The following is an 18347-nucleotide window of genomic DNA, read 5'->3' as shown; positions in this document are numbered from 1 at the left end:
TTTACAACAAACCTTCATTCAAATTTTTCACATCGACATATTAAAGAAAGCTACAGTATTATCTTTTCATAGTTAATTAGCAATCATCTCTAATTAACTGGATCACTTAAATGTCAGTTGTAAACTAGATCTGTCCTAGAAATTAAAGATGTTTATCACACAACAGAATATATATATTTTATCCACTAAAATATGTAAAATTTGAAAATTCTTAGTTCTTATTATTATCGTTCTTCACCAAAAACGGCGTCAAAGCATGTATGTCCCTTACAATGATTTGTTCCCTTTGTTTTAATTATTTTCCTCGTTTTTTGCATAACGTTACAGTTTGAAAATGAAAACAAATCAACCCTTAACATCAATATTAGATGAATTACGGTATTCTAATGTCATATTTTTGTAGAAACATTTTTATGTAACGTGGTGAAGGTAATTACTTTCAATGACATTTTTATGAGTTTTAATTTTTTTTTTAAATAAAACAAATCTATTCTTTTTTGGATAACATTGTAATCTATTCAAAACATACTTCCCTCCCCACCACCGACGTTGGATGGTCATAACTTTCAGAAAAATGGGTTTTTTTTTAAATGACATTTTCTACGAATATGTGTTATATCATGTAGATTGCGAATATACAAACTTTTGGTGGGAAATGTGGGTGGGAAATGTGGGTGGGGAATTTCGGAAAATTCAACGAAGTCCACTTCAGCTCGTTTTAACTTTCAAGAAAATGGATATTTTTTAATGAAATTTTCTACAAATATCCGTCGTACTATGTAGATTCCGAGGACATAGAAATTTGGGAGGAAAACAATTGGGGGGTTATTTTTGAGAACCATTTCCTACTCGGGTGTTGTTTCAGAACAAGTCGTCCATATTGGCTTTGTGTGCTGGTAGCATAGGGCCTGGAATTTTCCTACATGAAACTATATATTGCGTCCAACTCCCATTGCAGATATGCAATATTTTCAGGATTGTCTGGGAGCTTACCACTTCAAAAAAGAAGCTGTATTGGTTTTGCAAGGGCTCACTTGCACAATTTGACCACACATGACACAGCCAGTTCCAGTGACAACACCCATCCAACAGCAACACGCCCAGGTTTCAACACATCACTGATCATAGATTACTTCACCATGGATCAACAGCAAATATACAACCTGTGAGCCAGACGGCAACACCCATCCAACAGTATTACAGCATCCCTTTCTTCGTCACCACCATCATCTTCTTAGTGTTGTCAACACCATCTTTCTACATACACATCTCAAGCTTTTCCTGTCTTCATACTCTTAATTGCTTTATCTACCAAGGTACTGTCAATTCAGATAGCTGGTCCCACTGTTGGGTCGACATTTGGTAGACTCTCTCCCATTCAGCAACCTTTCATAGTGTCATCTCTAACTCTCTCTTTGTAGCATCATTATATGCAAGTGAGCCATCATCCATGCAGACACATTTCTCTCTCACATGCTATCTTGCAATATGAAACACTTCAAGTCTTTGGTCCTCATGATGCAAAACATTGGCAAATTTTTTATCTGCTTCCCATCTGGCTAAGTAAACCTGTCTCCTAGCTTCCCTTCTGGCAATCTGATAGTTCCCTGCTACCACTGCACATCTAGTCATTCCATGCCTGTTTCTTTACCCTAATGGCCCTGTCAACTACATTGTTCCACCACCACGTTACCTTAGGCCAAGGGGGGAACTTTAAACCATCCACAATCTTGTCAGTAGCCCTCAACAGGTTGTTCCATATGGACCTCAAGTTGTCTTCCACATTGTTATATCCTCCTCTTTTTCTTCAAAAGCTTCAAGTAACACATCCCTAAATCTCTGTTTTGTAGGCTTTTCCAAGTCAGTTTAACAACTCTGTTATTAGTGTTAAAACAAGAGTGTTTATATTAAAAAGGTTAAATTTTCATTAAATAAAAACGAAATACCAACAGCTTATTAAACAGATCATTTAATAAATTACTTATATACATATTTGTTGCACTTACTTGGGATATCCCAGTCAATTTTCATATTTTTTATGGATTGCTTTTGTTTCATTTTCAGTCTGGCAGACATACATACCATGAAATGAAAGCTCAACAAATCTAATCTGAACAATAGAAATTGACTACAAAACATGCTGCGTTTACCAAAACCCAAACTATGACATTCATATATTTACTGTTGTGTATGAATACCTACATGTTTAATGAAAATAACTGCATGAGAGACTTATTTCCCCACAGATGTTACAGAATTATGATTTCTGTCCTGTATGAATGCGTTTGTGACTAGTTAAGCCCCCATTCTGAGAGAATGATTTACCACATATATCACACTGGTACGGTTTCTCTTTTGTATGAATACGTTTGTGAATATTTAAGGTACCACTCTCAGAAAATGATTTACCACAGATATCACAGTGATGTGGCTTCTCTCCTGTATGAATTCGTTTGTGTGTAGTTAAGTTACTATTTACAGAGAATGATTTACCACAAATATCACAGTGATATGGTTTCTCTCCTGTGTGAACAAGTTTGTGATTAGTTAATGTACAACTTGCAGAAAATGATTTACCACAAATATCACATTGATATGGTTTCTCTCCTGTATGAATACGTTTGTGCTTAGTTAAGTCACCACTTTCAGGGAATGATTTACCACAAATATTGCATTCATATGGTTTCTCTCCAGTATGAATACGTTTGTGTAGAGTTAAACCTCCAGTTTGAGAGAATGATTTACCACAGATATCACAGGAATATGGTTTCTCTCCTGTATGAATTCGTTTGTGTATAGTTAAGTAACTACCATCAGAAAAGGATTTACCACAGATATCACACTGATATGGCTTCTCACCTGTATGAGTGCGTTTGTGACTAGTTAAGTAACTACTAATAGAGAATGATTTTCCACAGATATTACAATGATATGGTTTCTCTCCTGTATGAATACGTTTGTGAGTAGTAAGCTGACCTTTGTTAAGGAATGATTTACCACAGATATCACAACAATATGGTTTAACTCCTGTATGAATACGCTTGTGAGTATTTAAGTTACATTTGTGAGTGAATGACTTGTTACAGATATCACAGTGATATAATGTTTTTTCTTTCTTTTTATCATCAGGAAAATCAGACTGCGTTTCACATTTAACTTTTTTACACAATTCATCTTCCATAATTTTTTTCTCTCATCACAAGACACATATGTTTTTCTGCTATTTTATTCCAAACAAATAATTCTTTTGCTGTATTTTCTTCAACTGCAATGTTCGTTGATATGTGAAGACGCCAGTCCTTTGAACATAAAATCAACTTGTATATATTGCAGTTAATTTTCGTTTGAAGTAAATATTTCACAGTAATTCTTCCATAGATTTATATAAACACGGTTGATATTTGCTCTGCACATCTTCTTTTAGTCTTTAGAAGATCATAAATATTCATGGATCTGAAGTTAATAACATTCTTTTACACCAATGTCATCCGATATTCTGAAATAAAGAAACAATATAAAATATAGAGGATATTTAAAATGAAGACATTTTCTTACATTTCTTCTATATTGATAAACAGTAGATAGAAACGTTTACCTGAACAACTGAACTCATCCAATGAAGATGACGAGATATTCATTGGACTCACTGAGTCAGTGGAATACCTGAACAATTCGGACTTGGGACCGACAATGCACTGAGAATGAATGGGGAAATTACAAAAATAGACTTGGTTAAAACAACTGAAACGAAACGTAAGATTTAAGTGCATGAAAATGAATTAATAAATGCCATTATTACACATTACTCTTTTGTAATCGCTGAAGTCTAACCTTTTGAATACATTACAATGTATAGTTGGATCTTTTCGGTTTGAACGGCAGTTTTTTCTAGCGGTGTCATATGAAATTGTCACCCATAATTATGACCCTAGTATCGATCTATTGCATTTCAATCTGTTTTAGGGTTAGGAAAGGTGGGGGGAAGAGTATATTTTTTCTTCTTCACAAATGTAAATAAACCCAATCTATTTCTTAAACGAGGGACATATTCATACGGCACAGAATGTTTTTTTTACTTCAAATGACGTAATCGATTGGTTGAAATTGCAGAAATTGAAGAAAAAACAACAAATATCTTACAAACTATAGAATTTTCTCAATAAAGCCAAGAGAAAAAGATGTTTTATAAACACATTCTACCAATATACGAAGTTTAAATTTTTTTAGTTACCTAGAAATTATGTTGAAAACTGCCGTTCAAACCAAAAAAGATCCGAAATGTAATAATTGAGAGTAGAGCTTGGTGCACGCCTCTGGCTTGTCAGTTCCTATCAAAGCATCTGACCCCTGCCAGCATGGAAAACAGACATTAAATGATGATGGTATATATACGTATATATGTATAAATAAATACATATACATGCATGTATATATATATATATATATATATATATATATATATATATAATATATATATATATATATATATAGAGAGAGAGAGAGAGAGAGAGAGAGAGAGAGAGAGAGAGAGAGAGAGTTAATCCAAACATGAAAACACAACAACACGAGGACGTGGAACGAATATAGTATTATTGGACGCTCAGGAAGGAAAGGAAGAAGGAGAGTTTAACTTTTCGAGCGGAGCTCTTCATCGGAAACATAGGAGAAGGAAAGATCCAGAGAAGGGAAGACAGAGGGAAAAAAATTGCCAACGGTACACACGCGGTCACATATATATATATATATATATATATATATATATATATAATACACATGTATATTATATATGTACATGCATATACTCACACACTCACACATATACTGCTTGACCAACAGTATTCTGAGTGAGTCTAATTGATGCTGGGTGGTTGGTGTTAGGAAGAGCATACATCCATAAAAACTCTGTCCAAACAAACATAGAAATCCGGTGCAGGCTTCTGCCTGGTCACCTCCTGTCAAACCGTCCAGCATGGAAGGTGAACATTAAATGATGATGATATGTCTGTATAATTATTTACAGCAGAATCAGTATTAGTACCAAAAGGCAATCTTTATATCCAACTTAATGTGGATGTTTTGTTAGGATGCTGAATGCTGCAGTATTTGCCTTGAGAGATCCTCTCACATAGACATATATGGTAGCAGATGGAAATTGCATATTATGGGTTCCAGAATTGCCAGATTGTAATTTCTATCTGAACTTCAGCAGCAGGCATCTGGTGACTGCACACCAGCCAAATCTTGCTGCCATAATATATTGTACAACAATGTCTTTTCAGTTACAGATGCTGCAAATAGCTGACAAGCTTATTAAAAAATTATTAGCAACAGAAGCAGTACGTGTATGAAAAGGCAATTTTTATATGCAACTGAAGTCCTGTGATTTGGCAGTTCCAACCACCATAATAAACGGTTTTGGACTGCTATGATATATGCTTGTGCGCTTATGCACCATGTGTCTGTATGAGAGGAATTGTCAAGGCAGGTACTGCAGTATTCAGTATTCTAACAAGACATCGATATTAAGTTCTTCGTACTTCAAGCTTTAATTAATAATTCAAACAAATTACATATGCAAAAACGTTTATTCATCAAAGCATACCCCCATCATATTCTATTGTCTGTTGTCATTGTTGTGCCAATTCAATTCCATGTTTATACCATTTGGCTGGTTTAAATGCAAAAAACTCACTGCACTCATCTTCAATGCAATCTACATTGTTGAACCTCTGTCCATGCAGGAAATGATCCCTGGCTTTAAAAAGGTGGTACTCTAATGGTGCAAGGGCTTGACTGTAGGCAGGGTAAGGCAGCATTTCCAGCCCCTCAAATTTCTGCTTGGTCACACTGGCAGCGTGTGCCAGGCAATGCCCTGTTGTAGGAGTGCACATCTTCAGTTGACCAATGCCAGATAGCAGATTTTCAAAGCATCAGAGGCATACAACAGTTGTTGAACATAATAGTTAGCATTCGTAGCTTGACCCTTTGGGACAAGCTTAAAGTACAACAATCTCGAAATTCCACCAAACACACATCATGACTCCTTCAAACCACCTTTGTTTGACAAATGGTTCTGAAGCCTGATCAGAATGAAGCTATTGATTTCTGTTATTATGATTATGAAAATAGATCTATTTTTTTATCCTTAGTTACAATTTGATGCCAAAAGTGGGCATCTCAAGGATTTGCCAACAGTTATTTGCTAATGTTCATATATCGTTCCACCTGATCATTGGTCATTTCATTAGAGCCACTGGCCACTCTTTGCAGCAATGCCTTTGCAATTATGTCTACAAGGCTTGGCTGAACACACCATTCAGACTGGGGTGTACAAACTGTTACTCCCTCCCACTATTTTCCCCTCGTTTTTTTTAATTCACTTGCCTTTGTAGTGAAAAGCTTCCTAGCTTCTTAGCCAAAATTTGAAACCCAACCTAGATTTTTCTATGAGTTCCTTTCTATTGTTCTCGACATTAGCACCTACAAATTTATATGTATATCTATACTAGCTCCTGTTGAGAGCTCTTCATTGGGCCTTGGGCCCATAAATGACATTTCATGCATTGAGTACATATTAAATTTTATTAAACTTCACCAATATTTTTCAAGCAATGAACAATTTTCATCAAAACAATGATATATTTCTCGACTTGGAATTTATTGCAAAGCTGCATGATGAACAACATTTTTTGTCTTCCCATTTAGGGGTCATTACAGTTTTTTTTCTGTCTAGCCTCTTTCTTTCTCTCTCTTCCTGTTGATTGTTTTCAACCAGTACCATCACCACCACATCTGCTATACACACACTATTCAGACTTTTGATGTCACCACCATCAATACCTTTGACTTTTCCACCTTCCCCTCCACCACCATCACTACTGTCTTTCACATTGCTTACTATCGCCATTGTCCCTGACTGCTTCAGCCACTACCATCATCACCATCACCTTTGCCTCTATCACAATTACTATCACCCCCATTACCATCACAACTGTCAATCTACTACCGTCTCTATGCCTACTATTATTACTCTTAGCTTAGCATGAGCGATAGTAGGAGTGTCAATGAACAGTGAGAGAGGGGGTCAAAGTGTGACACACAGAAATTAGTTTTCACATTTATTATATTAGACATATATATCACCTTCATTGTTTAACGTCCGCTTTCCATGCTGGCATGAGTTGGACGGTTCAACTGGGGTCTGGGAAGCCAGAAGGCTGCACCAGGCCCAGTCTGATCTGGCAGTGTTTCTACAGCTGGATGCCCTTCCTAATGCCAACCACTCCATGAGTGTAGTGGGTGCTTTTTACGTGCCAGACGAGGTTGGCAAACAGCCACAATCGGATGGTGGTTTTTACGTGCCACCGGCACGGAGGCCAGTCAGGTGGCGCTGGCTATGGCCACGTTCGGATAGTTCTCTTACGTGCCACCGGCACTGGTATCACAGCTACAAATTCCATTGATGTTGATAGATTATGATTTATATATGTATATATATATATATATATATAGAGAGAGAGAGATTTATATGTATATATAGATAGAAATATACATAGTTTTATACAGGGATTTAGCCTGGTTTTAAGTTTAGTGGGATTGGGCATATAAAAAAAAGGTGCCATGATACATATCAAACTATTTTTAACTCGATTATACATTTTATTAAAGGTACTAATTTTGAAAAAATGTGCTCAACAGGAGCGGTCATTCTGCTTGCTCCCCTATTAGCTATGTCACTGCTTTTTATGTGTTCATATTGTGCAATATACATCACCTGCCAGACAGCTTGGCATTTGACAACAGTGATGAAACCTGAGACATACAAACCCAGTATTTTTTGCAAAATCTTGTTCTTCCAAGTCTCATTTATTTAAAGTAGATGACGTGAGCCAAAGCATGTAATCAGTGTACATGGCAGCCTGTAACTTGATCTTGGGGTTCTGAATGCTTTTATTTCTTTAGAGCGAGCACTTGATTTGCATGGATAAGTTCTTTGTGCAATACTACTGTAACATTTGCCAAGTGTGATTGCAGAGTGCTCCACCCATTTGTACATACAGAATATTGCATGTGCAAGCTTTTGCTTTGCCTACTGGATTGCAGACCTTTTGAAAACGTCTGCACTACTTGGACATTGTACAATAGGGAGAGAGTTATGCATGATGTATAAGAGACAGGTGACATCACATCTACCTAAGTATGAGTGTGGGTGTGCATGCAGAAGCATTTATGTACAAAGCACATATGCAAACAGCTGGGGGAGGGCTACTGGCGCCCAATTTCTGCAGGTTATATTCAGAACAAAAGAAAAAGATCATTTGTGCATTCAGGCATATAATACGGCAATCTGGGCATTATGCTTGAAAAGAACCTTATATATAAAAAGTTATGGAGTCAGGTTAGGTAGAAAAATCTACCTGAATTAAAATTGGCTTATTGAAATGAGTAGCTTAAGGGAGATCAAACTTTGCATATGAGATAAGGGGTGATTTTGTTTCAGAAAAGAAACGAGTGTATTTTTTGTATGCCATCAAATATAGTGCTGGCAGCCCAGCCTCCACTCTTCTACATAGTTTTACAGTGCTGGCCGTCATATAATACAATTTGGAACACACAAGAATAATAATTTCAGATGTCTTCATGCTTATAGAAAACATTGAAATGAATACTAATTTTCAACAGAAAACTACTTATTACCTTAAAATAAAATAACAACAAACAAGATGAGGACAAATATCCGTCAAATGTAAATAATGTTTATGGTATTTATTCTTACTTTAGCATTTCATGGACTCCAACAATAAATGTTAAACATTCTTCCACAGTTACAAGGAAATGCCTCGATTATCTCCCTTAACACACGTATAACTTAAAAGATCAGTCATACTTCAAGCTAATTATGGTCCCATATCACATTCTGCTTCGACTTCTTGGAGGAATGTCTATCTCTGCTTTTGAATTCCAGTTGAATCAGAATTCAGCAAAAAATCGTAGGTATCAGAATAGTAACGAAAATTCTATTAAAATAGTTTATTCATAGGCACAGGAGTGGCTGGGTGATAAGTAGCTTGCTTACCAACATGGTTCTGTGTTCAGGTTCCTGAATGAATACATTTGTGGCTTCTTAAGTGATTTCTGAGCTTGCCAGCCCTGATCAATCCATCCAACTCATGCAAGCATGGACAACGGACATTAAATGATGATGATATATATCAGGAGTGGCTGTGTGGTAAGTAGCTTGCTTACCAACCACATGGTTCCGGGTTCAGTCCCACTGCGTGGCACCTTGGGCAAGTATCTTCTTCTATAGCCTCGGACCCACCAAAGCTTTGTGAGTGGATTTGGTAGACGGAAACTGAAAGAAGCCCGTCGTATATATGTGTGTCTGTGTTTGTCCCCCTAGCATTGCTTGACAACCGATGCAGGTGTGTTTATGTCCCCCGTCACTTAGTGGTTTGGCAAAGGAGACCGATAGAATAAGTACTGGGCTTACAAAGAATAAGTCCCGGGGTCGAGTTGCTCGACTAAAGGCGGTGCTCCAGCATGGCCGCAGTCAAATGACTGAAACAAGTAAAAGAAAAAAAAAAGAAAAACATGTACATATACGTATATATTTATATGGAAGATGAGGACTCAGAGAATTGTGTGGCTATCACAGAAAGCTCCTCTTACAGACTCAGCTATCAGTCCAATTACAAAGAAGTGCAATAGAGATTGTCCATGTAACTGAAAATCTAGAAAGTTCAGTGGTTGAAATTATTTCATAAGGAGTGTGTAAAACCATAATAAAGTCATGAGGTGTGAAAGTTGAATATATATATCTAATGACGTGACTTCCATAGGATTACAGCCATTTTGCAACCCTCACTATATAGTAAAACTACATGAAGAAGGTTGCGAAACAGCTGTAACCCTATAGAAGTTACATGGTTAAATAAATATATATTCACTTATACCTCCTGACTTTATGGTTTTACATATATTTATAAATACACACACACACACACGTTTACATTAGCCATACATACACACACAAACATGCATATTGAAAGTGTGTGAGCCTCTGTTTATTTCGGTGCTCCCTGAAAACTGTTCAGCTGCCAGAAGTGATGTCACTTTCACTGTCAGTACAGCATCTGCTGGTTTTATATCTTCGAAGAAATGCAGAACAGGAGATTCATTAGATTTGCAAAACAAGGAGGAGGCCAGCTATCTGTAAAACAATATCTCAATGATATATTTGTAAAACTTAAGTTAGCATGGAAAAATAGACATGAAAATGAACAAACATGTTAGTTGAATAATTCATATAAGAGATCATAGGAATATCACATTATGATAAACAATTTTATTTCATATTTTGTATAGCATTAGTAGCATAAACTATTCTATTTTCTCTCTCTTGCTCAATTCAGTCAATGGACTGCAGCCATGCTGCAACACTGCCTTGAGAAATTTAGTCAAAATAAACCAGCCCCAGTACTGATATGTGTTGAAGGCTAAAGCGTGAAAGAGAGACAAGCATGAATTTAAGTCGCTTTTTGGAGAGAATAAATTATCATGTATAAAGCCGTTGCCAGCGCCGCCCCGACTGGCCTTGTGCCGGTGGCACGTAAAAAGCACCATCCGTTCGTGTCCGTTGCCAGCCTCGCCTGGCCCTCGTGCCAGTGGCACATAAAAAGCACCATCCGTTCGTGGCCGTTTGCCAGCTCTGTCTGGCACCTGTGCGGGTGGCACGTAAAAAGCACCCACTACACTCACGGAGTGGTTGGCGTTAGGAAGGGCATCCAGCCATAGAAACACTGCCAGATTTGACTGGGCCTGATGAAGCCTTCTGGCTTCACAGACCCCAGTAGAACCGTCCAACCCATGCTAGCATGGAAAACGGACGCTAAATGATGATGATGATGATGATGAAAGCCTTTTCCATGTATGAATATAACTGTATCTAGTTGAGTGACTAGGATCAGAAAAATAATATGTTGCAAATATCATAACTGTAGTAGGTCAGTGAATATGTTTGTGCTTCTTTAAGATACCACTTCCAGAAAACGATTTACCACAGATATCACAGTGATATGGTTTCTCTCCTGTATGTGTACGTTTGTGATAAGATAAGCCATGTTTTTGAGAAAATGATTTACCACAAATATAACAGCGATATGGCTTCTTACCAGTGTGAATACGTTTGTGAGCAGTTAAGTTACCACTTTTAAAAAATGATTTATCACAGACATCACAGTGATACGGTTTCTCTCCTGTATGAATGTTCATGTGCCTCGTTAAATGATAATTTCCTGGGAATGATTCACCACAGATGCCACACTGATAGGGTTTCTCTCCTGTATGAATACGTTTGTGAATAGTTAAGTTACTACTCACACAGAATGATTTATCACAGACGTCACAATGATATGGCTTCTCCCCTGTATGAATACGTTTGTGACTTCTTAAGTGACTTTTTTGAGAGAATGATTTACCACATATATCACAGCGATATGGCTTCTCTCCTGTATGAATACGTTTGTGATCAGTCAAAGCAGTATTTCTAGAGAAGGATTTACCACAGATATCACAGCAATATGGCTTCTCTCCTGTATGAGAACGTTTGTGTACAGTTAATTGACAATTTTGAAAGTATGATTTACCACAAATATCACAGGGATAAGGTTTCTTTCCTGGATGGACGCTTTTGTGAGCAGTTAAGTCACCACTCTGAGAGAAGGATTTGCCACAGATATCACAGCAATATGGCTTCTCCCCGGTATGGATTCGTCTGTGTACTGTTGCTTTACTCTTTGAAGTGAATGATTTACCACAAATATCACAAGAATATGGTTTCTTTCCCGTATGAATTAATTTGTGTGTAGTTAATTTAGCATTCGATGAGAATGATTTACCACAGGCATCACATGAATATGGCTTCTCACCTGTATGAATACTTTTATGTAAAGTTAGATGAATTCTTTGAGAGAATGATTTACCACAGATATCACAGTGATATGGCCTCTCACCTGAATGAATGCATTTGTGTTTTGTTAAGTTACTACCATTAGAGAATGATTTCCCACAGATATCACAGCAATATGGCTTCTCCCCAGTATGCGTACGGTTGTGAATAGCCAAGTGACTGTTTGCAGAAAATGATTTGCCACAAATAACACAGTGATGCGGTTTCTTCCCAATGTGAATGCGTTTGTGTCTCGACAACTCACTACTTTGGGAGAATGGTTTACCACAGGTATCACAAAGATATGGCTTTTCACTTGTGTGAACAAGTTTGTGTTTAGTTAAGTGACATATTTGAGAGAATGAGTCACCACAGATATCACAAAGATACGCCCTCTCAACAGTATGAACATGCTTGTGTTTAGATAAGTTACCAATTATCGAGAAACATTTTCCACATATATCACACCGATATGGTTTCTCTCCTGTATGAATACGTGTGTGTTTTATTAACAAAGTATTTTCAGAGAATGATTTACCACAGATTTCACAGGGATATGGCTTCTCTCCTGTATGAATACATTGGTGCCTGGACAAATGACATTTTTGAGAAAATGATTTCCCACAGATAACACACCGATATGGTTTCTCTCCTGTATGAGTACGTGTGTGTCTTGTTAACACGCTATTGTCAGAGAATGATTTATCACAGATGTCACAGTGATAAGGTTTCTCTCCTGTATGAATGCGTTTGTGTTTGGACAAATGACATTTTTGAGAGAATGCGTCACCACAGATGTCACAGTGATATGGTTTCTCCCCTGTATGAATACGTTTGTGAGTAGTTAAATTACCAATCTGGGAGAATGATTTGCTACAAATATCACAACGGTATGGTTTCTCTCCTGAAAATGATTTCCCACAGATATCACAATATGGTTTCTCTTCAGTATGAATACATTTGTGAGTGATTAGGCTACCTTTTTGAGAGGTATTACATTGATACAATGTTTTATCTGTCTCTTTCAACATCTCATCAGAATAATCAATATATTTCAGATCTTTTGCAACTGTCCCCTCACAACTCATTTTTCTTAATATTGCTTCTCTTTCCCTACAATACAGATATTTTTTTCTAGTTTTAGCTTTTTAAATCTGTCTCCACAAAATATTTCTACTGTTTTATTTCCATCACCGGTTACTTTTGTCAATATCTGGAGTTGTTGTAAACTCTTTTGTAAATTTGCCTTAACTTATTCCAATCAATGAAGCAGAAAAGTTTTGCTATTATTCCCAGTTCACAGGAAATATTTCATTTCCCAATAAATTCCATCATGGATTTATGTAAGTAGGGTTATATCTGTTCTCTGAAACATCATCCTTTAGTCTTGAAAAGATAAATATTGTTGATGGAACTGAAGTAAAATATTTTTGTGTGCCAATGTCATCTGATATTTCTGAAATAAAAAAAGAAACAGTATAAGATACAGGGGATGCTTGTCTGCGTATATAGTACATATATTCTACATATTTTGTGCATATATTGGTCTAAGTATATGTGTATATAGCCTACATATTTAGTGTGTGCACATAGCTATCTACATGTGGAGGTGCAATGGATTAGAGGTTAGGGGAACAGACTCACGGTCGTAGGATCACGGTTTCGATTCCCAGACTGGGCGTTGTGAGTGTTTAATGAGCGAAAACACCTAAACACATAGATGTCGCTATAGTAATTAGCAAGCTTTGATTTAAAGCAGGAATAAGAAATCCAGGATACAGTGTACTTTTATCTAAAATAATCAAACGACGTGATGCGCGGCTATTCTAATCAGAGGGAGTTTTTTTTCGAACAAAAGTAAGTGGTTTGTAGCATATTAGGTCAGGGTACTTGATTACATGGAAAAACCCGAGGGTTTTTTCGTTTTTTCGGTGAAAATATCAAAATTTACTGAAAAAGGCCACCTGACTACGTTTTGGGCTTCCTCAACTTCAACAACTATGCTGATCAATTTTTACTCCTGAAGATGACGCAACAGTACAAAATAACGACGGAATATTTCCAATGTAATGATTTCAAACAGGAAAGGAAAGAATAAGCAGAAATCAGAACTTACTCATTTTGCCCCACCCCTAATTAAATAATAGACTACATACACGTATAAAGGTTATTAGGATACTTCAAGCAAGCATGTAATTGTTTATATTTGTTAAATCGCTGAATTCAGACCAGTGAAAATAAAATGAATGTAGGCGTGTGACTAGCAACATTAAAAGGACTTCAATTACCAAATCTGTAATTTACTTCCTATTTGTAACAGTTAATCCTGGGTTTTCAAAAATAAAACGTGAAAATTTCAGTTTGGAAGCATTATCTTGTAGAGAGAAATCAGATAGACGAGAAATATCTTTTTTTTTTTTTGTTCCCTGGTGTAATGATTTTTAACTTTGTAACCTTTCCAGCCTTTAGTCAAGAATTCGTAGTCTCAGAATAAAGCGACGAAGCGGATGTCATAACTTTCGATACAACACGTTTGTGCACATTGGAATCTCGCACATACTCCTTGTTTGTTTATATGTGTGTATATTTTGTATATATGATTGATTGATTGATTGATGATAGATAGATAGATGATAGATAGATAGATAGATAGATAGAGATAGATGATAGGTAGATAGAAGATAGATAGATTTAATATACATTTGCTATAGTCAAGGAGAACAACTCCAATAACAAAACACTTTATTAACACTAAAATAAATATTACGTATTATTGTTTTTACAAAGAACAAGTTCAATGAAGATGAAAGACAAAAGATATGTGCATTTGAAGAGATCAGTGAAAACAGTGGGCAGGTAGAAAGAACCATGAAAAATTGTCAGTATTTATAGCAACACAATGAAAGGCAAACATTTCTGAAAGTTCACGTTATGTTGTGTGTGTGTGTGTGTGTGTGTGTAACTTTTTTTAGGCCACGTTCAAAGAATCCTATTTCTTTTCTTGAAAAAAATAATCTGAAGTCTTCAATTGACTCTGTTTCTGAATGGGATTTGCCTCTTATAAAATCTTCTAATAATCGGAACGATGGAAATCTGTAGGTGCTAAGTCGGGTGAGTATGGAGGATGTGGAAGAACTTACCATCCTAAAGATCTTCCTTTTCCGTCTTGGGTTTGCAGCAGGCGATGGAATGTTGTGTTTGGTTCTCAAGCGTGAGCTCATGTGGAACCCAAATTCCTTCTTTGCATGTTTTGCCAATTTGCTTGAGATGTTCGTGGACAGTTGAACGTGACACGTTAAATTTTTGCGCTAAATTTCTGGTGCTTTGACGCGGATCTGATTCAATAGTCTCATTCAAAAATTCGTCATTCAGGGCAGGTCGTCTTCCAGAGCGAGGCCTGTCGGATATGTCATAATCACCATCTTTAAACCTTTTAAACCACAGCCGACACGTACGAGCTTTCACTGCATCCGGATACACTTGACAAATGTTTTTCATTGCTTCTGTAGTGGAACTATTCCTTCGAAACTCATACAGTAAACAATGACGAATATGTTGTTTGTGAAATTTCTTTTCATCCATGGAATTAATTACTGAAATAGCTTTGATAGAAGAGACGATATACTATTTCTAGGCATTTCCCTCCCATTCGACCTTAACTGTGACTTGATTGGTTGATACATATTTCATAGTGGTCAAAAACAAAAAAAATACGCAATTACTTTCCGAGCACATCATTATATGTATGTGTGTATACGTACAGGTGTGGCTGTGTAGTAGAAAGCTTGCTTCCTAACCACGTGTTTTAAGGTTCATCCCCACTGCATGGTACCTTGGGCAAGTGTCGTCTGGGATCTTTTCGGTTTGAACGGCAGTTTTTTCTAGCGGTGTCATATGAAATTGTCACCCATAATTATGACCCTAGTATCGATCTATTGCATTTCAATCTGTTTTAGGGTTAGGGGTGGGGGGAAGGGTATAAACCCAATCTGTTTCTTAAACGAGGGACATATTCATACGGCACATAATGTTTTCATCTCAATAGACGTCATTGATTGGTTGAAATTGAAGAAAAAAACAAATATCTTACAAACTATAGAATTTTCTCAATAAAGCCAAGAGAAAAAGATGTTTTATAAACACATTCTACCAGTATACGAAATTTAAACGTGTTTAGTTACGTGGAAATTATTAAAAAAATTGCCGGTCAAACCGAAAAGATCCGTCATTTGTTATAGTATTGGGCCTACCAAAGCTTTGTTAGTGGAATTAGTAGATGGAAACTAAAAGCAGCCTATTGTACATCTGTGTAGCTGTGTGTCTTTGCATTTGTGTTTGTTCCCACCACCACTTGACGATGGGTGTTGGTGTGTTTACATCCCTGTAACTTGGTGGTTCAGCAAAAGAAACAGATAGAATAAGTATCAGGTTTTAAAAACATAAGCACTGCGATTGAATCAAATGACTGAAACAAATAAAGGTAAAAGATATGTGGCTGTGTGGTAAGTAGCTTGCTTACCAACCACATGATTCCGGGTTCATTCCCACTACGTGGCATCTTGGGTGTCTTCTACTATAACCTCGGCCCGACCAAAGCCTTGCGAGTGGATTTGGTAGACGGAAACTGAAAGAAGCCTGTCGTATATATATGTGTGTGCGTGTTTGTCCCCCCAACATCGCTTGACAACCGATGCTGTTGTGTTTACGTCCCCGTGACTTAGCGGCAAAAGAGACCGATAGAAAAAGTACTAGGCTTACAAAGAATAAGTCCTGGGGTCGATTTGCTTGACTAAAAGGTGGTGCTCCAGCATGGCCACAGTCAAATGACTGAAACAAGTAAAAGAGAGAGAGTAAAGAGATATCATCCTTTAATGTTTCCATGCTGGCATAGGTTGGATGGTTTGGCTGGAGCTGGTAAGCCAGAGAGCTGCACCAGTATCCAGTCTGATTTGGCTTGGTTTACAGTGTGCGCTGGGTGCTTTTAACATGATACTGCACGAGTGCTATTACAGGACCCTTGTGGCACTGGCACAGAACCCTTGTAGGCCAATCCTCCTCACCAGAGAGAGCAACCTTAACACTTCTGCCATATAGGACAGGTCTTCTTGAGGACAGCAAGGTGCCACGTATCTCAGTATATATACAAGATAGCAGCATACGGTTGTGCGCACAGTGAGAGCTAGCAGTGACCTTCATGAGGTAATGTGCCATATGATATCATTGGGTTTACTTTGCAGGTTGTGAAATTTGTGTTTTTGTGATCACATGTATGCTGTAGTCTGTGATTTTTGTCATGGACATGGTCAGTGCATAGATATACAGGTGTACAAAAATATATACAGATGCTGGCTGTATATCTATCTACATCTGTGTGGTAGGAAGTTTGCTTTCCAACCATGGTTTTCAGTTCTTCCACTATAGTAGAAGTGTCCGCTACAATAAGCCTTGGGCCAAGCAAAGCCTTGTCAGTGGATTTGATATGCAGTAACAGAAAGAAGCCCATTATCTATATATATATGTGGTTGTCACCCACCACTACCTGACGACCAGTGTTGGTTTATGTACATTCCTATCACTTAGCAGTGAGGTAAAAGACACTGACAGAATAAGTGCTGGTGTAAATTTGTTTGATGAAACTCTTCAGGGTGGTGCTCCAGCATGGCAGCAGACCAATGACTGAAATATGTACAAAGATTAAAAAAAAAGAAGTTATATAATATAGGTGCAGGAGTGGCTATGTGGTAAGTAGCTTGTTTACCAACCACATGGTTCCAGGTTCGGTCCCACTGCGTGGCACCTTGGGCAAGTGTCTTCTGCTATAGCCCCGGGCCGACCAATGCCTTGTGAGTGGATTTGGTAGACGGAAACTGAAAGAAGCCTGTCGTATATATGTATGTGTGTCTGTGTTTGTCCCCCTACTATTGCTTGACCACCGATGCTGGTGTTTACGTCCCCTTCACTTAGCGGTTTTTCTGTGCACTTCATTATCCTGGTGATAAGCACAATTCCACTGCATCCGTTTCAGTTTGTGAATAGCTGTGAGAGAATAATTTAATGCAGATATCAAATAGAAGTAGCTTTTCTCTGGTGTGAAAGCATTGATGTTCTGTTAAATAACTCCTAGAGAATGATTTGCCACAAATATCACATGGCAACCTCACTAGTGCTGGTGCCAGGAAAATAGTACCCAATATTCTGGCCTGTTTAACTGTGTTTAGTTAATTTCCTACTTCTAGAGAACGATATACCACAGATAACAAAGTGACATGATTTCTCTCCTGAATGAATGTATTTGTATCTAGTCAAGTCTGTTTCCAGAGAATGATTTGCCATAGATATCACATAGATATGTTATGCACACTGCTGTCATGGACTTCTCTCATATTTGAATGTGTCT

The 18347-nt window shown here is 37.3% G+C and overlaps 2 protein-coding genes, 1 long non-coding RNA gene and 1 pseudogene across 3 annotated transcripts; 1 reads left to right on the top strand and 3 right to left on the bottom strand.

The window, feature by feature from the left end:
- The window catches only part of LOC115222784, a 30013-nt pseudogene extending 26057 nt beyond the window's left edge, over positions 1–3956 (bottom strand).
- Positions 562–12571, top strand: LOC118767364. Its single transcript, XR_005003283.1, has 3 exons — positions 562–648; positions 7079–7083; positions 12561–12571. It is a non-coding gene; the product is annotated as an uncharacterized LOC118767364 (long non-coding RNA).
- Positions 1691–13279, bottom strand: LOC118767363 (zinc finger protein 43-like). Its single transcript, XM_036511781.1, has 3 exons — positions 11887–13279; positions 11343–11382; positions 1691–2523 (listed from the first exon to the last, which is right to left on the bottom strand). Exons 1-3 carry the CDS (start codon positions 13036–13038, stop codon positions 2258–2260), a joined length of 1458 nt encoding a protein of 485 aa, XP_036367674.1. The 5' UTR covers positions 13039–13279; the 3' UTR covers positions 1691–2257.
- Positions 13280–15094: 1815 nt separating this feature from the next.
- LOC115222781 (histone-lysine N-methyltransferase SETMAR-like) lies at positions 15095–15532 on the bottom strand. Its single transcript, XM_029793080.1, has one exon. The coding sequence runs from the start codon at positions 15530–15532 to the stop codon at positions 15095–15097; it is 438 nt and encodes a 145-aa protein (XP_029648940.1).
- Between the last annotated feature and the right edge of the window lie 2815 nt (positions 15533–18347).

Source organism: Octopus sinensis, linkage group LG21, assembly GCF_006345805.1.
Source record: "Octopus sinensis linkage group LG21, ASM634580v1, whole genome shotgun sequence".
Taxonomy (NCBI): Eukaryota; Metazoa; Mollusca; class Cephalopoda; order Octopoda; family Octopodidae; genus Octopus; species Octopus sinensis.
This window is presented reverse-complemented; position numbering and strand designations above follow the sequence as displayed.